The 24174-nt window shown below is 51.3% G+C and overlaps 1 protein-coding gene across 1 annotated transcript; it reads left to right on the forward strand.

Moving 5' to 3' along the window:
• On the forward strand, positions 1-23016 carry CALY (calcyon neuron specific vesicular protein). Its single transcript, XM_077822784.1, has 4 exons — positions 1-138; positions 11253-11372; positions 16348-16461; positions 22813-23016. The coding sequence occupies exons 1-4, from the start codon at positions 1-3 to the stop codon at positions 23014-23016; spliced, it is 576 nt and encodes a 191-aa protein (XP_077678910.1).
• Positions 23017-24174: the final 1158 nt, after the last annotated feature.

Consider the following 24174-nt stretch of genomic DNA (forward strand, 5'->3'; position numbering starts at 1 on the left):
ATGGTGAAACTGGGCAGCAATCTCTGCGAGAAGCCGGACAAGGAGCAGGGCGCCGGCAGCAGTGATGACAGCTTTGACAACATCCCTTTGATAACACCACTGGACGTCAATCAGCTACAGCAGCCCTTCCCTGACAAGGTAATACCAGTGGCGCCCCTCGGTGGCCAACACCAAGTGCAAGTCCCCTCTGCCCCTGCTGGCCCCCTCACACTGTCTGATGGGGCAGCGGTGGTGCTTTGCGGCCTCATTTGCCCCTCAGGAGGTATTAACCACTTCCTGATTTTCCCAGGGCCCTGTGCTGTGTGTGAAACCAGCAGCCAAGCCCAGCATGCCTCCTGTGCCCGCAATCCCACTGCTGGGGCTGGGTTTGCTCAAGGAGAATTGGACTGTGCCAGTCAGGATGTGCGCAGCCATGCCCCCACGCGTGCAGGGGAACTCAACGATAGTCAGCGCAGCAGAATCCACCCCGGGCCAATGACAAAGGGGCCATGGTTTCCTTCGTGAGTGAAAATTAACTCATGCAATTTTTTTCCGAAATGGAAAAAAAAATGAAGTGAATAAAATTGAGTTTCTTATGGATTCGGTTATGTGGGGGCGTGATTAGCCAGGGGCGCCTCACCTTTTTCCATAGGAGAGCCAAGCTCTCAGACAGTGTAAATTGGGCTCTTTGTGCCAGCTGGGGACCTGGCCCAGAATTGCTCTCTGGCCATGGTGTCTGTGCCTCTTTATTTGCTGGTTCCAGAACATGGACAGATGCTGTGCTTAGCCCGTAGCTAAGCTTTGAGACTAAAGCTAACATTCAGAACTGGCAGCACCCTGATAGCAGCTGCATCTCCCCATCACTGCAGGCCCCTCGCTCTCCCAAGGTAGGTTCCTCCCCCTGGGGCTCACTGAGCAAACATGTCATCTACATGCTGGCTAACCAGTGTGTGCAAGCCAATGTGTGCAAATAGGTCTCTGGTTCTGTGCAACACTTTTGTTTCCCAGGAGTGAGGGATGAACACTTTTGTAGAAACGAACCAATCCAGGGAAATCCAAACTTCTTTGTGAACAGTTGGCAAACACAACAATGGGCTAGAGCCACCAGACAAGCCATCGGTTGTGGCAGAGGTGAGCAGCCCATCTTTGCCTGGGAAATACGAGGAACAGCAAGTCTTGAAGGCCCTGGGCCTGAGTCTCATTTGCACTAAGGTCGCTATATGTTGCTGTGCCACTGTAAAGGGGCCTTACAGTGTGCATATGTACCCTGCCAGAGCAAATGATGGAAAGGCTCCTTGGTGTGAATGAGATTCAGCCCCTGTGTGTTTGCTGGGGCCTCTGTGGAGGGCTGGAGGACAAGGCTGGAGTGAGGCAGGAAGGCAGGAAGCAGGACCGGGTGGGAAGGCGGAGCTCAACAGTCAGGCAAATAGGCAGGGTCCTATTTCCCATAGTAGCAGCTAGTCAAAATTCTAATACTTGCTCAGAAAAGTTCCTGTATCTCTTTCTGGTTTATATAGAGCTTCCCAGCCAATCGGTGGGCTTGTGAGCTTTGTGAGTCAGGAGCTTTGTGGGCGAGGCCCTTTGTGAGGTAGAGCTTTACTGGCACCCTTCTCCAGTCATTCAGGGGAATGGCTGGGTAGTGGCCATAGTCTGAGGAGTACTGCCCGGGTTCGAGGCCTGCCATCTCACACCTCATTCCTTCTCCTAGAGCACCCTTGGGCGGTCATGGGCCAGGTTTTCCAGGGTGGTTTTTGTGGAAGGCATTGACCAGGTCCAGGAGTATGGGCAGTGTCCACCAGTTCCCAGGAGCGCTCTTCAAGACCATAGCCTTTCCAATTCACAAAATAACCGAGTCAACCCCATCTGATTCTGGCCTCAAGGATCTTCTGGACAATATACTGCCCTTCCCACACGTACTGGTGGGAGGGGCAGTTTGGAGTGGTGAGGGAATTGGTCCTGAATGTGGGGTTTTAGGAGTGAAATATGGAAAACTGTTTTATTCAGAGAGAACCGGGAAAGTCGAGTTCAAGTTGACTGCATTGATTTGCTGGTGAACTTGGTAGGGGACAAGGAACTGGTAGTTCAGCTTATGAGATGGCCTGTCTGCGTGTAGCTTTTTCATTGAGAGCCATACCTTCTGGTCTAGTGGAAGGGCGGGACCCTCCTGTTGTCATCGGTCTGCATGTTGTTTCTAGCTCTTCTAGGTGTCCTCCAGGCAAACTTTTGGGTCACTTTGGGTTTGATATATCTGTTGTATCCAGTCCAGGGCTACTGGGTTGTGGAAAGTTGCAGGTAGCTCTGGGTATAACCAAGGGTGGAACACATAGTTTGAAAAAAAAAAGGGTGGGGGGGCTTTGACCCATAGATACATGTTCTGAGTTATTGTATGCAAACTCTGGATGAGGTAGGAGCAAGGACCAGTCATTCTGGTGGAAGTTTACGTAGCATTAAATCTACAGCTGCAGGATGTGGCTGGTTCTCTCTGCTTGACCGTTTGTCCAAGGGTGGTAGGTGGAGGCAAGGCAGGACCAGATGTCCAAAATCCAGAGAACTTCTTGCCAGAAGCAGGAGATAAATTGCACACCACACTCAGAGATGATGCGCTATGGGAGACCATGGAAGCAGGCAACTTGGTCCACCCAGAGCCGGGCAGTTTCCTGAGAGGAGAGTAGGCCAGTGCAGGGGATGAAGCATGCCATCTTTGTGAGGTGGTTCACAATTGTCAGGAAGGTCATGAACCCACTAAAATTGGGTAGTTCTACTACAAAATCTAAGGCAGTGACTGTCCAGGGGTCAGGTGGAGTGTGGAGGGGTTGTAGGCATCCAAGGAGATTATTGTGCAGTGTTTTGGAGCAGACATTTACATTGTACAGGCCTACACTGTAACCCACATGTGAGGCCACCAGAAGACATGAGAGAGAGATGCTGAGTTTTAAAGCAGCCAAAATGTCTGCCAGGAGGGAGTCATGACTTACCTGCAAGACTGTAGTCCTCAGAGGCTGGGGTGAACATATATATACCTTTTTTGTAGGTTATGCAATCTTCTCGGTGGGAAGCTGCACCCAGAAAGGTATGAGGCTTGAGGATGCATGAGGTTTTCGGGTTCAAGTCCTTTAGGTCAGTGTAATATTTGCCCTTCGAGGACAAAGTGTTGGCCTTGCTATTTTTCCTGGATGATAGGAGGTTATGAAATCAAAGGGCAAAAAAAAAAAAAAAAAAGGCCCGCTGAAGTTGTCACTGGTTGAGGGCCTTGGCACTGCACAGATATTCAAGCTTGTATGATTAGTGTACACCTGGACAGGATACCAGGCCCCTTCTAGATAGTGACGCCACTCTTCAAAGGCAGTCTTAATTATAGGAATTTTATCCAAAAGCTCATTATTTTGCTCTGTGAGTAGGAGTTTCCTAGAATAGAAGGTGGGCACGGATGTAGCAGTTGTTGAGAACAGCACTTTGGGATAGCGCTGCTCTGATTGTCACATTGGAAGCACCCACGGTGGTGAAGAAGGTGTGCGAGGTGTCGGGGTGGACCAATATCAGAGCAGAGGTAATTGTGAGTTTGAATTGCTTGAAGGCCTGCTGGGCCTTGGGAGACCAAAGGAACCTGGTGTTTTTGTGGAACAGGGCAGTGAGAGAGGTGATTCTCTCTGAGAACTTTGGCATGAACCCCAGGAGACACTGTCGTTCACAAATGCTCTGTGGCACCACCCACTGGAGGACTGCTGTTACCTTGCACACGTCCAGGCCAGTACCAGCAGGGGATAGGATGAACCCCAGGAATTTTATGGGGGCTGAGGAAAGGCCTATTTTTCTTGCTTAGCCCATAGGCCATGTTGGCATAACCTCTTCAGGACAGAATGGGCGTGCATTCTATGGTGTTTGTCCTTGTCTGAAAAAATAAGTGTGTCATACAGGTTTGCTACCCTGTATTGGTCCACAATGTCTTGGAGCACACCATTAATACAATGCTGGAACATCACAGGTGTGTTTGTCAAACCAAAGGGCATCAAGAGATATTTAAAGCGACCTTAATGCGTTCAAAAGCTGGTTTTCTATTCGTCCCCAGCTCTAATGCGTACTAGGCTGCATGCCCCCCAGACTCTAGCGTTGTAAATACCCAGGCGATGCTCATGCAGTCCATTAGCTCAGGAATTAGTGGTAACAGGTATCAGTTTCTAATGGTGACCTGATTCAGGGCCTGATAGTCCATACGTAGTCAGAGGCTTCCATCTTTTTTTAAACAGAGGTCTAGTTCCCCACCAGTCAACATGGATTTACAAATAAAGTCCTTGGCTGAGTTCTCCTGAAAGTAGGTATGCAGCGTGGCTAGATCGGACTCCAACATGGTGTAGAGGTGCCCGAACAGAATGTTTACTACTGGTTGTAGCTTGATCAGGCAAGCTGAGTCCCTGTGCGAGGGCAAGGTGTCTGCGTTCTTTTTTTCAAAGACATCTCTGCAGTCACTGTATTGGGATGACAGTTGAGGACCAGAATCAGTGGGTGGTTCTGCTGGGCCAGCTACCCTGGCATGAAACTGCTGGGAAACTACTGCCCATTTCCTGGGGTCAAGCAGTGCTGGAGACAGTCAGGTGCCAAGCCAAAGATCACAGCTGGAATCGGTGTGGGGGTAGGGCGTAGGAATGGGGACTGGGAACAGACACCGATTTGGGATAAGGAGAACAGGAACCAGGAACAGGTGGGAAGGCAGGGCTCAGGAGAAAGGCAAGTAGGCAAAATGTCCATAGTAGCAGCCAGCCAATGATTCCTCTGCTTGCTCAGACAACTTCCTGTGCCTCTTTTCTGGTTTAAGTAGAGCTCCCCAGCCAATCGGTGGGGCTGAACATCTCCCCCAGTCAGGAGCTTTGTGGGTAGTTGGGGCCTTTTGTGAGCTATAGCTTTGCTGGCCCCTTTCTCCAGCCAGTCAGGTGAGCTGCTGGGGGGTGGCCATGGTCTCAGCACTACCTGAGGACTCGTGGCATGTGTTCGAGGCCTGTGTTCCCTCACAGACCTCTGATCGGACCATCCAGGCGTGTCTGTCAGGAATGCATGTTAAACCATCTTTGACCAGAGTAAACCTGATGGGACTCAGCCTCCCATGTCGGCCTTATCGAAATGCTCATGCAGTTGGCTTTTTCCAACCAAAAACCATTGTTGGAAAAATGGCCGACCAGCTGTTGGCTGAGCGCCCTCTGCCTGATGGCCAGAGTTGGTGCCTTTGGGTTGGGGACTTTGGGCTGTCTCTGGCGTCTCTCCCCTTAAGCCCAATTTCTCAGTTGTGTTTTGGATGGACAGTCTTTGCTCCTCTCTGCTAATCTGGGGTCAGTCACTGGGGGGAGCGAGTGTCTCTGCATTTCAGTCTCCCCTGGCCCTGGCTTCTCCATCACTCCTCTCGCTTTGTGCTTCATGGCCCCCGTTCTCCGCTGCAGCAGAGGAGCGCTTGGACAGAGCGGAGAGTGGGAGTGCAGAGAGCCAGCGACAGCTTCAAGCCCCTTGGCAGCCCAGCCCTGGAGAAGGTTAGACCCAAGGGGACTTATTGTAATGTCACCAGAATAAGCCTGGGCCCACAACACCCTGACCGCACCCTCTCCTCCCATTGGTATGGGGAGAGGGTGTGGAAAGTGGCTATGTGATCAGAGAGTCCCCAGCATGGGGAGCTCTGCTGGGAATCTCTAGCTTTTCCATGCCGCATAAGAGGCTGTATCTGACCAGAGAATATGGCCCAGTGTATCCTGTGTCCCACTTTTCCCTCGGCATGTGGTGAGAGTTTGCCTTGGCTTTGCGCAAATCTCTGTTGGGGGCCCGATGCCAGGCTGCCGGTCATGGGCAGGGAGTCATAGTTTGCTGTTGCCTTATCTCTGTTGGTGCCAGTCACTCATCTGTTGGCCTCCAGCGTCACTGGTTCTGGAGATGGAGAGGAGCCAAGTTTTTGGGTGAGGATGTACAGAAATGAACGAGGGCTCGCTCTGGACTGAGTGTGTGACTTTGGGTTGGGGGGTGTTTGCTGCTGCAGCTGGGGTGGTACCAAGGGGCTGGTGTCCTCATGCGGTGTTGATCGAGGGATCACAGCTGTTCTTACCAGGAGTTCAGGGCACAGACTTTGTTGGCACATTTGCTTTTGGGAGTTTTCTCTCAGTCAGGGTGATCGGCTGTTACCATTGGGCCCAGACCTCGCTCTTTATTGGAGAAGGAGTTGGGTGACGTGGCAGAAGGGCATCAGCCAAGGGCTGTATTCATCCAGTGGTTTCTTTATGGCACAGGAGGTCTGTAGGGCTTCTCTGGGGCCGTGACAGACAGTCTGCAGCTCCTCCGGCCATCTCCACACTACAAAATTATGACGACCTAACTTATGTCACATACAGCCACCGCGGTTATTAAATCGCTTGTGTGTGTGCACACTCGACTTCTTGTGTCAGCGGTGCATGTCCTCACCAGGAGTGCTTGTGTTGATTGCATTGTCAGCATGGGGACGGCTGCAGGAGGCCAGTAACAGTCGACATAAGCAGCACAGTGTCTACACTGACACCTCGTCAACCGAATGACATTGAGCATGACTCCGTGCTGCTCAGGGAGGTGGCGTCACTAAATCGGCATCAAGAGGCATTGAAATGGGCGGGAGCCAAATTGAAGTGAAGACACGTCCACAGCTAGGTTGATGCGAGGCAGCGTACGCCGACCTAACCGTGTAACATAGACCAGGCCTCCATCCGTCTGGTGAAGCATGCGTGTAGCACACGTTGTGATCAGCTGCTGCTGGGTGCCTGCAGGCAGAGAGGACTTTCGTGGGGACCCTTCAGGGCTTGACTCTGAACTATCCTGGGGTTTGTTATTTTCCAGGTTATCCCTGGTTGGCACATTCTCCTGTGAGCGGTCATGAGAGGACACTAGTGTAACGTGCTGGGGAGTGGGTGTGACAGGTCCCCACTGCACTGATCTGCTGAGGCTATGTGCCTGTTACAGCCCCAGCTACGCAGCCTTTTGCTTTTTGCCCTGGAGGTCCCCACTTCAATCACAACAGCAGGACCCCGCCACCAGCATTCTGCACACCCTGTGGCCCCAGTTCTCGGCTGCCTGGTGCCCCAAGCAAAGGGAGGGCAGAGTGCTCACCCCCAGTTTGTGCTGGGGTCTGACCACATCAGGTGCAGGGAAGGCTTTTGGGCCAGTTTCTCAGCCCCACTCCATCCCATTTACATTGCTCCTGCAGAGCTTCAGGGATAGAGAACTGCACCGACAGGCCAGCAGGCTAATCCCTTTGTACAGCGACTCCCTGGCAGGTGTGGACCTGCGTGTGCCAGCCGAATCTCATTTCCTCTTGGCCTTCCCAGAAATAAGGTGCACTTTTTTAACAGCGAGGGTAATTGGATCAACTGACCAAGTGCCATGGTGGATTCCCCATGGCTGGCAATTTTTAAATCAGGCTTGGATGTTTTCCTACAAGATCTGCTCTAGGGGCAGGGACAGGTCTCTGGCCTGTGCTGCACAGGTGGTCAGACAAGATGATCACAGTGATCCTTTGGCCTTGGGATCTATGACGCTGTGAACATGAATCCCCCGCTGTGATGCAGTGCCCAGGGCGGTCAGCCTCTGCAGGCTCCGCTGTGCCTCTGCAAGCTAGCGATGGGCCCGCTCCAGCCGCTGAGCCCTCCAAGCGTCCCCTGGAGTGTCCAGCCCCTGGTCCAGTGGACACTCACAGTATTCACAGACACACTGATCCCAAAGGAACAGTGCCCCCAGCCTACCAGTTCCATCTCAGATCACAGTTCCGCCTAACACACAGCACTTAGATCTGACTATCGTGAAAACAAGTACAAATGTATTGAATAAAGTGTAGAGAGTTGAGTAGCAGCAAGTCAAAGTATTGGAAACAAATGGTTGCACATCAAATCAAAACAAAACACGCCTCTGGAGTTCAGATTGAATTAATAAGATGTTGTCCTGCCTAATTCATTGTACCTCCCGTAAAGTCTTTGCAGCATTTGCCAGCCAGGCTGGCTCTGATCCCCACTCCCCTTTCTTAAGACAGAAGATGCTGAGGGTTTGGCTCCTTGGCAAAGGATGCTGGCTGTACCTCAGTATTCCCAGTTACACCCCAAGAATCCATTGTCTTTGCTTGTTATCAGATCGCCCCCTGCTGGTTTTGTATTTTCCTGCAGCATTCCTCTCATAGGTTTTGCACTCTTTTGATTAGCATCAGGCTCAGTAACGCAGAGAGGCCTCCATTGTGATACATGCAATGCATGGGACACACCTGACCAGCCAGAGAGATAAGTGTCTCCTGCCCCTGCCTGAACAGAATCTATCCAAGCCCTGTCACTTCCTGGTGACCTGCTTTTAATATCAAGGCTTTAAGGACATAATTCCCACTCTAAATACATAACTTCTTAACTATTACCCGTACATGCGTTTCACTATGACTAGGAGGACCAGTGGGCTACTGGCGCTCAGAAGAGACCTGACATGCCACCCTTGGTGAATTATTAGGGATGTACGTCAACCAGGGGATCCCTGTAAAGCTCCATGCATCCCCTCTGCCAGCTGGCATCAAGAGGCCCCTGGGTCACTCTTGGTGTAGGGGTCATGTTGAGGGTGGGAGAGGCATGGGGCCTTTGTTTTGGTCATCACCAGCCAGTGGCATGGTCCCTAGGAGGCTGTTACCAGAGTGTAAATAGAGCCCTGTGACTGCTCTAATTTATGCTGTGCTCCTGGCTGCCCCTAGGGTAAGGGGGAAGGCTTAAAGCCGCCTTTGCTCCCTCCCCTCCCCTCCAGTTCTGAGCCAAGCACTGCTCAGCCAGACCTGAAGTTCTGGCCCTTTAAATTTGAGTTGTTTAGCAGGAGCCCAGGCAGAGGAATCTGTTTCACGAGGTTCGGTCCAGACTCAGTGTACATAGTGGAAACAGCAGGGCTGAGGTTAGCTCCCTGACTGGTTCACGTGGCTCGTGTTTGCACCATACCATTCTGACTCGGTTCATGGATTTAATCAGCTCGTACGTTCTCCCACAGAGTCAATGTTGTCGTGATTTAAGATTCAGGTTTCAGTGCCGGAATAGACAGAGTCTTTCTGGAGCCTAGAAAGCCAGTGCAGAGCTTTACCTGGTGCATGGGTTTGTAGCGTACACTGTTGTTAATGAGCACCATGAGGCCCAGCCATGGATGCTAGCTGGTTTCTCTGGCAGGGATCCATCTGCTCGGCTTTCCCACATTATGTCACTGCTGGTCAGTTACCTGGGATTCTGCAGCAGCCTCTGCAGAAAGTGCTGTTACCACAGCTGTCTCTGTGGGTCATGGGCACTCTCCTCCTCATACGTTGGGTGACGAGCCCTTCTGACCACCTCTCAGGGAAGTTTCCCAACTGGGGGGCTAGTTTAAATGGGTGGGGTTTGCCAAAGTGACTTAAAAGCCATTGAAAGTCAGTGGGAGCAGGGGGCCTTGCCGTCCTGTGCGCCTTTGAACGTCTCCCCGTGGCACTGGTGTACCTGCACCACTTCTGCGCTCGTGTGGATACCACCCACTAGCTTCGATGGTGCTTCCTGGAGGCGCCCAGTGCTGTGTAACCGTGTCCGGAGTGACTGGCCCATCGCAGGTGGGTAGATCTCGATGGTATGTTCGGATGCAGCGAGGGCTCTTTTTAATGAGGCTGTTTGGGTGTCAAACCAAGTGTCTTTGGCTTGGATTCCTTTGTAGAGGCTGTGGACGTGTTCCCTTGAGATCTGGCCATCCCGCGTTGCTGTCTGTTGGGTTTACGTTCTTTCTAGGCCTGCCAGAAGGACCCTCTCCTGCTGGAGCAGGGTGCTGTGTTGTAGGGAGCATATGCAGTGGCTCTCCCTGCTGGAGGCTGGCGGGTTCCAATGCTTTCTTCATCTATGGCAGCATCTAGGCAATCATTTTACCATTCAAAGCATGATCCTTCCTCACTGGCTGGGGATCGCCTGGCTGTTCTGCTGGGGACTCTGTGTCGCTGTAAGATGCCTTGTGCCCTAGTGTGCATTCAGAAAGGTCTTTTGGGTGCCCAGTTTTAGATGTGAATTGCTACCCCTCCACACCACGGGCTGCAGTCATGGCTGTGAGTGACTCTGCCAGCACATCATCGCCTTGGGGAATCCCCACCCCCTGCTCCCCACAGAACTACATACCTTGCACTGGGGGCCTTGCAGAGAACGGGGTAGGGCATTCGGTTGTTTCCTCTAGTGCAGTGATGCATCAACATCAAGAGATTGTACTCATGGCTGGCGGGCCCATTGTGTTCCCACTGGCTAACCATCCGTCTCCACTGATGATTTCTATGTCATTCTCGCTCAGCTGGCAAGTACAGAAAGGATGGCCCACTCTGAGTGCCTCCCTTCTGGGGCCTGGAGATGCCTTGCGGAGACCTGTTTCCGGAGAGCAACTGCTCAGAATTTGCTGAAAACCAGCCCCTCAAGTCAGGCTCCCCAAGTCATCTGTGACAATAATGACCATGGTTTCTGTCTCTTGCTAGCCCCAGCTCAGCCTGGCTACTGATGGCCATGGTGTGTTTTCTCTGCACCCCACACCATATCTGCAGCCAACCACAGCTCGCACCATGGAATCTGAACTTAGGCCGGCTTTGGCAAACGTAGGGACCAGAAGTTCGGCTCCTAAATCCACACCCAGGCATGTGAGTCAGAGATTGTAAGCGACACTGAATAACTGGCTCCTTCTGGCTTCATTTGGTAGGAGCAGGGGGTACGCAGCACCTCTGACAACCAGGTCACATATGGAGTTACTTGCCTATCTTTAGGCATCCACGCTAGCAAATGCTGATCTGCCCTGCATTGAATCTGGCTGGAGGTCAGCTTGCTTTTTGGCTTTGGCCTCACTACCAAATGAGCAAGACTCTTGGGAGGCCACTTATTGCAGTGTCACTGGGAGCAGAACTCCCTCCTGAAATATGCTGAGCCCTCCTGGAATTGCCAGCAGCTCTGGGCTGGGGGGATTAGGGCAGGAGGAGGCTACAGGTTGCTCTCTCTTGGTCTGAGCTTTGCTGCCTTACTACTTTTTCTGCCCTCGGCCCCCGAGCAGCCATGATGATCCATTAGGGAAGCCCCAAACATGGTGAGATCCCACAGCAAACTCAGGGCAGCATTGGTGAATCACTACTTGCAAGTGGCCCAGGCCCGTTGCCCCAGGCCTTGTGAGCTCAAATACCAGGCATCTTCCAGCAAAAAGTCTGCTCTGCTTTTTGCCTCTCTGAGCAGTTGTTCCATGCAGCCTTGTCCGGCTGTATACAGCTCGCCACTCACTGATTCCTCTCCTCACAGGTGATTGTCAAGACCAGAACGGAGTACCAGCTCCAGCAGAAGAAGAAGAGAAAGTTGCATGTCCCCGGAATTAAAAAACTGAACATAAACCTGTACGATGAAGTATCAGAAAAGGTCAAGGTAAAGCATTCTCCTGTCTCCCCTCCCACCCCACCTCAGCAGGGATTGTGATTTGAGGGATTGTCTCTCACATTGACACTGAAACGGGGAAATTGAATAATCCAGATTAACTCAGACCAGCCCTGTTTTAGCCAGGAGAGGGGCCAATGTGTCACCTCCCACTCTCTGTCCTTAGGGGAGAAGCCAGCAGCCTGAAACCAGAGCAAGCCGATTTACATTCCTTACAGAACAGTGCATGGGCCACTCTGTGCTCTCCACGGGCAGGAGGCTGGTGGAGATCCTGCCTCTCTCATGGGTGGTGTGAGGGCAAAAGGGCAGAAGAGGAAGAGGGACAAGGGAGGGCCTGTCGCCGTAGAATGGTCTGTTCCTGGGGCTGCTTCCTCTGCTGGAGAGCAGAAAGGGTTAACAACAGTCCTACAGAAAAGCCAGGAGGAGGTGGCTAGCATAGGATTCCCTAGGGATGGCCAGGAGACCCTGGTGCTGACCAGCCCCCCAGGAGGTCACTGCAGTGAGTGTGGCAGGAAGGGGCCCTAGTCCAACAGCACAGATGGGGTGCGGGGCTGCTCCCAGGAACAGGATCTGGTTTTCTTCAGGAGATGCCACCCCCCAGCATCCCACAGAGGCTCAAGTGGCAATGGAGGAGGGAGAGGGAAATGGGGCTTGCTGGGAAAGGGCTTGTTCAGGGGACAGCAGAGGAGTGGGGCTGTGGGTGAGGGGCAGACTCAGATAAGCTGGGTTTGAATTTTCAGTGCTCGGCCAAACCAAGTGCCAGAGCTGCAGCGTTTGCCCATCTCTTGAGCCCCTCCACCTTGGGGTCCCTGGGCCTGGGGCAGTGCCATAAGCCTGGACACCACAGATCCCTGTAGTTCATTCACCTCAGGCTTAGAGGAGAGGCAGGATGGAGCCTGGGGACGAGGGGTTTGTAACCATTTCAGCACAAGGGTGTGGCTAGCTGGTCACTGCTGCTGTTCCCGCCCCCCAGGCTCACACACCCCCTGGCTCTGACATGCACTTGGCAGGGGCGTCTGCAGGGAACACCGGGTGGAATGGGCAGTGACAGCAGAATCCCTTCCACACGGCTGATGTGGACTGGCATAATACACTCCATATGAGCCGGTTTCACTGCTACTGGGTTAACCGGCTGTCCGGTGACTTCTGCCTCCAGACATGCAGACTGTTTGGGGGGGCCCAAGTCCAAAGGTTCTGCAGTGTCCCAATTTCCCGGGCGTGCTTTGTCTCTGGTCCCTTGAGAAGCCACACTGGTTGTTTCTTGTCCCTCTGATTTTTCCAGGATCATTGTCCTTAGCTGCACGTTATTTAGGGCCCGTTTTAGGACTCAACTGTCTTACCTCTCACTCTTGAATTTCGATCCTTCTCCCCATTGCATGTAGAGGTCTCTGGGGGCCATATTCTGCCCTCCCTATTCACACTGAGTAGCCCCTGGCTCAGGGGGAATCTGACCGTAGCTTTCTTCATTCCACCACATGTGCTTTGTGGACACTTGAAACCCTTGAGCTGTGTCAGACTGTATAAGTGCAATAACGTTCCCAGTAAGGTACAAGAGACACACACCCTCAGGCAGGGCATTAACCAGACAAGATGGGTCAGGAAGACACCCCCACTCTCCCCCCGGACAGCTTATTCCAGACATGCCCATTATACTTTCTTGCCCCTCCCTCTGCAGCCTCTGGTCCTGACTATTGTTGGGTACCAGACCCTGGGCTGTGGGTCCGGTGTGCTGAGGCCATAGCCACATCCACACCTGTACAAACACAGCCTGGTTTTCAGTCCAGTCTCAACCTGACCACCTCTTTGACAGCCATGGGTTACTTCCTGCGGTGACATGTGCCCAGGGTTGGTTAAAGCTGTTAGGTGCATCTAGCTGTGTCTTTGCATCCACAAACCGAGAGCCCGGTCTGAAAACCAGGCTCATGATGCATTTCCTTTGCCCCCTCCCCCTACTCAGATTCCACCTCATATCTTCTGAGGGGAAAAAGCAAAAAAATAAGAGAAAAAGAGAACGAGCTAATGTGTCTCTGAAGATCAGCTTCATCTTATCTGGGAGTAAACCCACTAATGTGCATAAATGTAGGGTGATTGCACGGCATCTCTGCACAGCCGAGTTAAGGTTGTTTGGATGCTTTTCCATATCCTATTACTATGGTAGGATTTCTGTCAAGTTAAACTTTCCCTCTGAATTTCCTGGATTCATAACACTTATTTGGGGGATAATTGCACCATCCCTATAATGTTTTTACCCTAATTACTGACGTACTCTTAGCCTTAACTCCATCTTGGGGTATCTTTTGGTTTGCAAAAAATCACAACAATTAGATACAACAGCCTCAATAACTGTGTTAAATTATAACCTAATTTCTTCAAATGGAGTCTATGCACTTGATTTCAGTGAGTTTTAACTACATGGGAAGCCTGAAGAGGCTGGGCTGTTCTAATAAGGCCATTTGGGACAAGAACATGTCGGATGCAGCATGTTTCATTTCCTAAAGGACTCATTTGTAGTTTAATTTTAACTTCTACACTAATGTATGGGTACATTTGTAAATTCCCAGGCAATCCATTCGATACTCAAAGGCTGCACGCTGAGGATATGGTGTGCTCTTCCAAAGAGGATGTGTCCCTTGTATGAGCACAAAACTCAGCTCGGTCTTAACTCTGGTGTCCTCACCAGCATCTTCCTGGTGTACTGGTGTATTCTGTTCATTGGCCTGGTCCCAGAGGCCCATTTCTCCCCCAGGTTCCCGTGGGATATGGAAAATTCCCTCTGGCATTATAAAAACCAGGACCGTGACCTAGTCACATTAAAGTCATGTACCTGAATGCAGCATGCTCTGGTAGTGGGGAATTCCTGCTTCCCGTACGGAGCTCTGCAACACGTCTAAGCATCAAGGTGAAATAAATGGCCATGGGATCCACGTAGCACTCACCTAGCATTACCTAGGAATCACAGTGAAGGGAGTGGGCTGTCTGGCCACTCCCTGGAGAAACAGAAGGGGCTGTGTTAGAATCCACTGGGTCTGCCAGAGGAGCTGTGTGTGTTGGGGAGTGGAGGAAGCCCAAGTCGTCTTCAGAAGCTGTGTGACCCTCACAAAGTTTCCACTAGCTCTGAGTTCCACCTGTGAGTTCCTCATAAGTCTGGGAGCTGCAGCACATCCCCGCACGGAGCAGGGTTGCGGGGAGGTCGGTCCCAGAGCTGGGTGAAAATTTCCAGTAATTATTTTACTGAAAAAGGCAGATTTAGATCAACCAAAACATTCTGTGAATTTGTGTTGAATTCGCTTAATTGTTTTGATAAATAAAAATCCCTCCAAATAAAATGTTTCCTTTTGAGACGACGTCTCATTTTGAAATGGATTTCAATTTTATTTTGGAAAAAAAACAACTGAAAAAGGTTAAAGCTCTAAAAATGAAACTAAATGTTTAGTTGGACTCAAAACCATTTTTGGGGAACATTTTGGTTAGGGCAGCGAACTGGAAAATCAGGTGTTTGCAGAGCTCTGACCGTGCCCTCATCTACAGTATACAACCCCTGTGGGATCAGGGAGTTTGCACCGGTGCGGGTGATGGAGAGGCCAGAGGCTGAGCCACAGAGGCTGGCTCTGCACAAGTGGCACAATCTGGAATGGGCAGAGATGACGCAAGAGATCCCTGTCTTCACTGTCTGACTCACACCTGGGCCCTGGGTGCTTTAATGCAGCTGTAAATAGCAGCTCTCACACTATGAGTCACAGCCAAAAATAGAACTTCAGAACCAACAAGCCAGCCCCCACAGGAAGCTTTCTGTTGGAGGAAGCAGTGAAAGTTCTTTGCAGCCACTGCTGCAAATAACATCAGACCTTGCACCGCCCAGAGCCAGCCAGGCAAGGTCTGGAAGTGAAAATGAGCCTTCTCTTGCTGACTTTCTCTCTTCATATCCATGCAGACTGGGTGCCTGGTCTTAGCCGGCGTGCCTGAGGCAGGCACTGTGATACTGCCCATGCTCTGCAGCACCAGCAGCAGCGGGCATTTCCATCCCATGCTGTGGAAGGAGAAGCGGCTTTATTGAGCGATTTATAAATGATGTCACACACGTTCTGTCAGGGCCAGTTCCTGGGGGCCATTTCTCCCCCAGCAGGGTATGAGTAACTTGCCAGTGACGTCACTCTATCTACTTATCTTGGGTCGACATGTATTCCTCACCCCGCAGCTGCAATGGCCATTTGCTTCCCTCTGGAATCCATAGAGACCAGAAGGGACAGTTCTAACCATCCAGTCTGTCCTCCTGCCCACCACAGGCTAGTGAGCCCCCCCTCCCGCCAGTGACTCCTGCAGGCAGCCCAGAACATGCAGTGGAGTTAGAGCAAATCCCTTTGAAAGAGACATTCCTTTCCAGACTCCAAGTGATGGAGAACCCTCCATGTCTCTAAGTGAGCTGTTCCAGGGACTAACTAACCTCCATTTAAAATGTGCTCCTTATTTCAAGTTTGTCCGGCTTTAGCTTCCATCCACTGGATTTTGTTCTCCCTTTTCTGCAAGATTAAACAGCCCTCTATTATTAGAAATTTCTGCCCCAAGGAGATACTTGTAGACCATGATCAAGTCACCTCTTAACCTTCTCCTAGATAAATGAAACAGACTGAGTTTCTTTAGTCTGTCACCGCAAGGCAGGTTTCCAGACCTGAATCATTTTTGTCGCTCTCTTCCAAACCCTTTCCAGTTGGTTCAATTGATCAGAAGTCCAGACACCAGACCTGGACGTGGTATCCAGTGATGGTCCCATCAGTGTCATATACAGAGGTAACACCTCCCCTCTTGCTATAAGGTCTGTGTGGACACCTGGCCTGGCTATGGTGGTGGTCTCATCAAGGCAGGATACCCTCTCTCATTGTCTGTCAGTGCCTTCAGGTTTGGGGATTTTTGCCAAAAATTTTCATCTGGGTTCATGCCAGTTGTTCTGTTTTGTTCCCTTTCCTTCCAGCTGACAGGGTTGATTCTCATCACGGTGGCCTTCCTGGCCTGCCTGCTCATGCTGGTCATGTACAAGGCGCTGTGGTATGACCAGCTAAGCTGCCCAGAGGGCTTTGTGTTTAAGGTAAGATGACCCCTGTCTCCCTCCGGCCTGTTTCAGTTATCGCCTTACTGATGGTGGTGCTGGGCAAGGAAGAATGCTGCTATCTCCTCAGTGTCAAATGTTTGCATTATGCTGAGCCCGGGCTCGTGTATGGGCCCCGATCTTGCCTGGTACTGAGGGCCCTCCGCTATCCATGCTCTCGGCTTTTCAGGATGAGCTCCCTTTGGGACTGTTGGGAGAAGGCCAATTGCCGAACCCCGACACTGGCCTGTCTCTCCCAGTAAGTGTCTTGTAAGCAATGTTCACATGGAGGTGGAGTTGAGCGTGGGTGAGCGGTGTAACCAGCTGGTCACAGCCGCTGGCTGTGTTCTTCCTTGGGACACCCCACATCCGCAGGCATCCTCCAGAGGGACCCCGGCAAGCATCTGACCTGCAGAGCAAAATGCCTGTTCCTTTTGACTGGGGCGAAGTGTCCCATGAGCTATCTGAAGGAGAGATCTGCTGATACAATTTGCCCAGTGGTACAAGCATATGGATTGGTGTAGCGATTTGCCTACCTTCTTCGGCTACTGCGATGCCCAGAACTGAACTTGGTGCTCTTGTGTTGTACCTGTCTATCCCCAGGGAATCTGAATCAGCTCCCCCTTCTGACTTGATGCCCTTTTGTATGCAGCCCAAAACGTAGGGGCTGTTTTAATGCTTTGTGTGGCAGCTCGCTGGGGCTGTGCTTTCCAGCACACTTCTAGCTCTCCCCCCAGGGCTTTTTTCCAAGCTCACGAAAGCTTATGCTCAAATAAATTGGTTAGTCTCTAAGGTGCCACAAGTCCTCCTTTTCTTTTTACTGAGTACTTGTGTATCACGCCCTCTCCCAACCACTGGTTAGCTTGCATTTGCCCAGGATCAGTCCAGTGTGTTATTTCTCCCCCTTGGCAGCACTCTGGCTTCGTGAGCCATTTGCACACCATTGCTGTACACACCCAGACTGGCCTCCAGCTGGTGCCCCTGCTGGGCGATTTCAGAGCGCAGTGCAGAGGTGCAGGATGCCACTAAGACTGGCCCTTTCCCAGTGGAAACATGTTTACTGCTTTGGGAAAAGAAACCCTGTGTCTGTGCCACAAGCAGCAGAAGCCACGTGGGTGGTTTCATGGGGCGGAATATCCCCCCATCTTCAGGCCGGCAGGCTGTGACTGCTGGGCAGCTGAGGTACAAAGGGCGGGGGGGGGGGGGGGGCTCCAGGGTGTGGTGTTGGAGCAGAACTCTCCTTGTGCTTCCTCTCGGTGAGCCTTGACTCCTGTAATTGGCCTGTGGGAGGGAAGGGGGGAGGGCAGAATATCAGAGGGATGCAGCCTGCCATGTCGGGCTGGGGGCGGGTGGGGGGCGGTAAGGAGAGACCATGCCGAGGGCCCAATTCAGTGCAGGGCTTTTTGCCAGTGGAAGCTGGTGCTGACCCAGTGGGAGGAGCCCACCTGGAGGAAAGTTCACAAGGAGGGGACAGCAGTGGCACAAGGTGCCAACAACTCCGGTCCTGCCAGGGGCCCATGGCCACCCTCAGTGCTGCTGTCTGGGGAGGGGCATGGCCAAGGCAGCTGGGGTAGGGCTGGTCAGAAATCTTTTTTGATGGAAAATTGGGGTTTTGAGGGAATGAAATATTTCATGGGAAGTGCCTGGTTTCCAAGGAAAGGTCCAGAAACGGGCAGCCTGAAAACCAAAATATTTCCATTGTGAGGTGCTGCCACGGTGCCTTGTGGGCATTGTAGTTCGGGTGCCTCTAGCTTCCCATTCTCCTCTCTGGTCAGGCCACATTTCCCTAAGTGAGGGGTGTGAAGGTCGAGTGCTGACGTGCTGTGTGGGTGGGGCGGCACATGCTCACGCCGTGAAGAGAGCACTGTGAAGCTGGGATGAACTGTGGGGTGTCACCCAGATACCCAGGCTTCCCTCCTCTCTCGCTGATCACACACTGTAACCCACTAGCCAGTGCATTCGCTTCGTGTCCCCCTCCATGCCCAGTCCACACAGGTTATGAGTCTGTGACAATCCGAGCCTGCGGAGTCTGGCTTCTCAGCCCAGGCTACAAAGATTCGTGTTTAGGGGCTGTGCAGTAGGCAGCCTGGCAGGTGTAATGCAGGGCAACCTGCTGCTGCAGCCTCCCCTGGCGGTACCTAATTCTGGAAAGTCCAGGAGAGGCAGGGGGTGTTTCGGGGAGTGATTAATGGCACAGAGGGTGCCACAGCAGATGACACTAAGCTGCGGGGAGAGGTAGATACACTGGAGGGTAGGGATAGGGTCCAGAGTGACCTAGACAAATTGGAGGACTGGGCCAAAAGAAATCTGATGAGGTTCAACAAGGACAAGTGCAGAGTCCTGCACTTAGAATGGAAGAATCCCATGCACCGCTACAGGCTGGGGACCGACTAGCTAAGAAGCAGTTCTGCAGAAAAGGACCTGGGGATTACAGCAGTGTGCCCTTGTTGCCAAGAAGGCCAATGGCATATTGGGCTGTATTAGTAGGAGCATTGCCAGCAGATAGAGGGAAGTGATTATTCCCCTCTATTCGACACTGGTGAGTCCACACCCGGAGTACTGCGTCCAGTTTTGGTCCCTCCACTACAGAAGGGATGTGGACAAATTGGAGAGAGTCCAGTGGAGGGCAATGAAAATGATTAGGAAGCTGGGGCACATGATTTATGAGGAGAGGCTGAGGAAACTGGGGTTATTTAGTCTGCAAAAGAGAAGAGTGAGGGGGGGATTTGATAGTAGCCTTCAATTACCTGAAGGGGGGTCCCAAAGAGGATGGAGCTCGGCTGTTCTCAGTGGTGGCAAAGGACAGAACAAGAAGCAAGGATCTCATGTTGCAGTGGGGGAGGTCTAGGTTGGATATTAGAAGGGTGGTGAAGCACTGGAATGGGTTACCTAGGGAGGTGGTGGAATCTCCATCCTTAGAGGTTTTTAATGCCCGGCTTGACAAAGCCCTGGCTGGGATGATTTAGTTGGGGATTGGTCCTGCTTTGAGCAGGGGGTTGGACTAGATGACCTCCTGAGGTCTCTTCCAACCCTGATATTCTATGATCCCTCCAGCTGACCGCTAAACAGGGAGAACTGCTCTTTCAGTAACTTTCCAATGGGATACGATGTTAACAGACACAGAACTGAATGAGGCATGTCATTCAGCTACTCACACCCTTCTGAAGGGTCGACCTAGAAGCAGTCCCAGCACCATAGCTTCTCCCTCTGATTCTCAGGCAGGGGCAGCTCCCCTTCTCCTCAATTCTGGGAACAGCTCAGCTACTCCAAAGCTGGATGAAAAAAGTGTGAAATTAGCAAACAAAAACTACATTCAGTGGCAGTTAATGTTGCATTAAGACTTGTCACTAACCCAAACCCTTTAAATGTGACCTCATATCTATTATATGACCAAATCAGCCCATCTGACTGTCACACATTCCATGCATTTGGGAACATATTCTGTCTTAACACAGCTGAGATCACTGGAAAGGTTTTGTGTTAGATGCAAATTTGATGCCGTTGGGGCCTGTGCAAGTATTGGCTGAAGACGGAAGTGAGCTCTGTGGAGCATTGGAGGTGGCAAGGAATGCAGGAATCTTCCCACTTAACTGCTTATTTCCAAGCTTTTAAGTTTTTGGACGGATGGGATATGTCCTGCATCAGCCTGAACTGTCACTAAACGTAGATTTTGTTTGTTGTTAACATGTATGATAAGTTACACACATCGATACACAGACAGACAGACACACACAAGTTAAAAGAAAATTAAGGTTGCAAAGCCAAGCACTCAAAAGTTAGGAAATGCCAGAATGAAGACTGCCTGTACAACCTTAACTCTGCCCCCTTGTGCATATGCATTCTGATACAGTTTGTAATGATGTGATCACAGACTATTTTTTCCACAGGAGGCAGTGGGGAGATGTGAGGGGATGGAGCATGCTCAGTGGGGGCAGAACCTTTGGAGATGTTCCTGCTAACATCTATGAAGTTTCTATGGAGCATGTGTGAAATGCGATTTTTTGAAGGTTTATAACTTGGCCAAATTTAAAAAAGAATTTGCTAACCTGGGCAAAGCAGTTCTCTGAAACAGCTGAACTGTTTTGACTGAAATTTCCCTCCCAAAATCAGCCTGAGGCAAACAGCTGGCAGGGGAAATGTCAGGCCTGCTTGGCCAGCGTGTTGAAAAGAGTGGGAGCTGTTGGTTTGTTGTGATGCTTCCCCAGCAACAGGCTCAGGGAGCAGTGGCAGGGGCAGGCTGTGTTGGGCGCTCCATCAGCACAGCACAGACTGGCCTGTTGGGAGGCAAGTCAGCCAGGTGAGGGGTGGACAAGGGCAGGCCCCAGCTCAACATCTAGCCCCCTGGAGAGTCCCAAGGGTCAGAACTACGAGGGGGCATCTAACCCAGCTCATTGGGACCAGTCTCAGATTCCTCCTGTATAGTGTGCCATGCAAGACCCATAGAGCTTGGGGTGATACAGGGGGTCCTGGCCCCAAAAACTGCCCTGGCCTCAGTGGGGCCGGGATTTCAGCCCCAGGGTCTTTTTGGGGACTTGTCTGTCCCCAGCAGCGTTTGTGTGGGGATCCCTGCCTAACTCCAGCAAGTCCTATGGGACACCATGGGCTGCCCAGTTCTGCTCAGCCAGTCTGTGGAGACTGCAAGGTGCCAGCAGTGGCCCCCTTCCCCCACCCTCCTCCACTTGGCCAACATGGACAGCATAGACCATCTTCTCATGGGTCCCTGAGCACGTGGTGTCCATCTTCTCTGAGGGCTTCAGAAAAGGGGCAAAAGCAGGGAAGATGCACTGAGCTGGGATCCAGGAGCGCATGAGTTCAAACCTCACCAATTCCACTCACTGCTATTGATATCTGTGTGCATGTCACAGCCCTGATTATTGGCCAGTGCTGGGTGCCTCGGCTGCAGTGAACAATCACATGCCCGTTACAAACAAAGGAACTGAGAGCTTGCTGGAGAGGCTCCCCTGCCATGTGACAGCACTGCTGGGGCAGAGATGAGGCAGAAGGTCCCCCCGTCCTTCCTTCCCCCTTTAGCCCCCCTACCCTTCTCCATCTACCTCCCAGACCATGTTGCCTCCCACGCTGACACCGTTGAAGCTAATAGTCTAGGTTTACCCCACTCAGGCAGGCAGGATTTGGCCCATCTAGCACATTAAGGACATCTGAGGCCTCTCCCCACTAGGATAAAAGGCAAGTTTTAAAGACACGCTCCCTAGCAGGCTTGAACTAATATGTTCTCAAACTATAGGGCAGCCAGGGCAAGTTGCAGTTAACACGTGTTAGCTGGTCAAGGTGAACCCTAGCGGGGAGCCACCAGCAAACATGGGTTAAAATGCAATCTGCCCTGCCTGCACGAGAGTTTTAAACCAGGTTACTTCAAAAGGGCTGGCTGCCGTGTTTAAACACACGCTTGCTGTCCTGGCATGGAAAGGCCCTATCTGATGTAGGACAGCAGCCGGGATCCTGCTACTAAATCACTTAGAGGCTTTTGAAATTCCCCACCGTGCTCCTTCCCTGGGCGGGCCCAGCCTTTCTCTTGTCCTAACTCCTGCGTGTGCTTCCTGTGGGGAGAGCGGCTCGATGAGATTGGGGACCCCTCAGAAGCTGGAACCAGCTCTGCAGAAGATGTTTGCCGTTAAATCCCAAACTCAGGGGAAATCACCTGGCTTCAGGAATTTGGGATTGTCAAAAATTCTCAGTTGAAATGATTTTTGACAGAAAATGGGGGTTTGGGCTTTTCAAGAAAAGTGCCTGTTTTCTGTGGAAAAACCAGATACTCCCAAAATGAATATTTCAGCATGGGGATCCTGATGCAGGGCCTCAAGAGAGTTGTAGTTAAGATGCCTCAGGTCCCAACTACTTCATATCTTCTATGGGCCAGGCTCCCTGACCAGATAATATCTCCCATAATGCAACACAGCCACGAACTCCCATGATGCGGCTGCCTCCCAGCACCAAGAGGGGGATCATGGGGGACGTAGGCAGGCAAGGGAACCCAGCATATATAGGGGAATGGTCACCGCGGCAGAATTCAGAGCCCACCCACCCTGTTTCCCAGCTCGGCCAATTGGACAGGGAGCAGAATTCTGCTTCCTGGTGCTAAACCAGAGGAACCCGTGTTGTCAGTGGAGTTATGCCAGTGTAAAGAGATGCCGCCCCAGGGAGTGGATCAGCAGGCACTGCAGTGGGTTGAGCTATCTGCATCCTTTCTCTTGCCACATGGAAGAGCATGACCCAGCACAGTTATTGGTTACAAGGGAGCTTGGGGCCCAGCCAGTGTCACTGCTCCCTCTGCTCTCTAACCAAAGCCTGCAGGTCTCGTTTGCTCATGGCATTTTCTGCTCTTTTCCCCAGCACAAGCACTGTACTCCCGCCGCACTGGAGATGTACTATTCGGAGCAGGAAGTGGGACCCCAAGGAAGTCTCTACACGGCCATTAACCACTTAAATCAAGGCAAGAAAACCATCCCTGAACTGCCATCCCCTTGGTTACCGGTCATTAATGCCTTGAAGGAAGGTGAGAAAGGCAAAGAGGATCCGGCTGGCATTCAGCAGTAAGGGACAGGAGCCAGACACACCTGGACTGTGGTTCCGGGAGTGCGTGTATTAACTTCAAGAAGAGTATTAACCCATTCAAAGCTAGTTTTGTGTCCCAAATCAACCAACAAAAAGACAATGCTGAAAGGGCGCCTAGGGCAGGAACAAAATTGTTTTCTTTCTGGCACAGAGAAGAGATTTTGCTCCATTCTGAGAGATGCCCCTCCCCCAATCTCTTGAGCATAAAAACGTTGTCTGAACGGTTATTCTTTGCTTTTCTTTATTTCTGTGTATTTATAACGGGGGCTGCAGGGGGAATCTGTCGGCGCGGTGGCCAAGTAGCCATTAGAACGCCATGCCATGCCAAGGCTGAGATGCGTTTTTCTGCACCTCCATGGATAATTTGAGATGGACTGAAGTAATACTCTTCTTCGTGCTATATAGGGGTTAGCTTTTGTCTGCACACATTGCATTAGCCCCAGAAGGACCTTTCGGTCCCTGTCCAGTCGTGTTTCGTTAATGGTTTTTTGACACGGTGGTTGCTGAGTGCCCATGACCACCTTCATGGCAGGAGGGAAGAAAATAGGCTATGGGCACACCACAAAAACAGCAACCTTTTAGAGCAGCTAAGTGCTTCAGCGTTGCTATCCAGTGCTGTATGGAGGCAAATGTTAACACGCATTGCACTTTAATTTGAGTAAGCTTTTAAATGTCATTTAAGCTTCGCTAGTCTTGGTTGCAATTTGATTGCTAATTACCAGGCTAAATCTGACACCATTTAATTACATTGCTGCTGGCTAGGGTACCTTTTTTGTTTGGTCATTAACACATCTTCAAGGCTGTAGGATCTGGTTGGTGTGAAATCATTGTACCACTCTCGTTTGCACCGTGTGTTTGTCTGTGTGTGTATACTGATTTTAGGCCCTCGCGTTGTGGAACATCATTGGCGATTTTACACCACTTTGTACATTTTTATAGAGATTGTGATTTGTCACCTTGCAACAAAGCATTTCCAAGTGCCAAAATGAATGTGGTGATCAGCAGCTTTTCTGTAAGTAAAAATAAATGTTCATCTTCACCGTGGCTTATTCATTCTTCTCCCGGTTGTAATTGGTTTGGGGGTTTTTCTTTGAGTCTTTCTTTGCAAGAACTCAGCAATGCTAACAGCTGTGCCAAGTC

Source organism: Eretmochelys imbricata, chromosome 7, assembly GCF_965152235.1.
Source record: "Eretmochelys imbricata isolate rEreImb1 chromosome 7, rEreImb1.hap1, whole genome shotgun sequence".
NCBI lineage: Eukaryota > Metazoa > Chordata > Testudines > Cheloniidae > Eretmochelys > Eretmochelys imbricata.

Excerpts from the sequence above, each read along its gene's own strand:
- CALY (XM_077822784.1), top strand. The coding sequence starts at position 1 with ATGGTGAAACTGGGCAGCAATCTCTGCGAGAAGCCGGACAAGGAGCAG. Across the intron at positions 139-11,252 it reads AGCAGCCCTTCCCTGACAAG|GTGATTGTCAAGACCAGAAC; the intron begins GTAATACCAGTG and ends CTCTCCTCACAG. Across the intron at positions 11,373-16,347 it reads AAGTATCAGAAAAGGTCAAG|CTGACAGGGTTGATTCTCAT; the intron begins GTAAAGCATTCT and ends CTTTCCTTCCAG.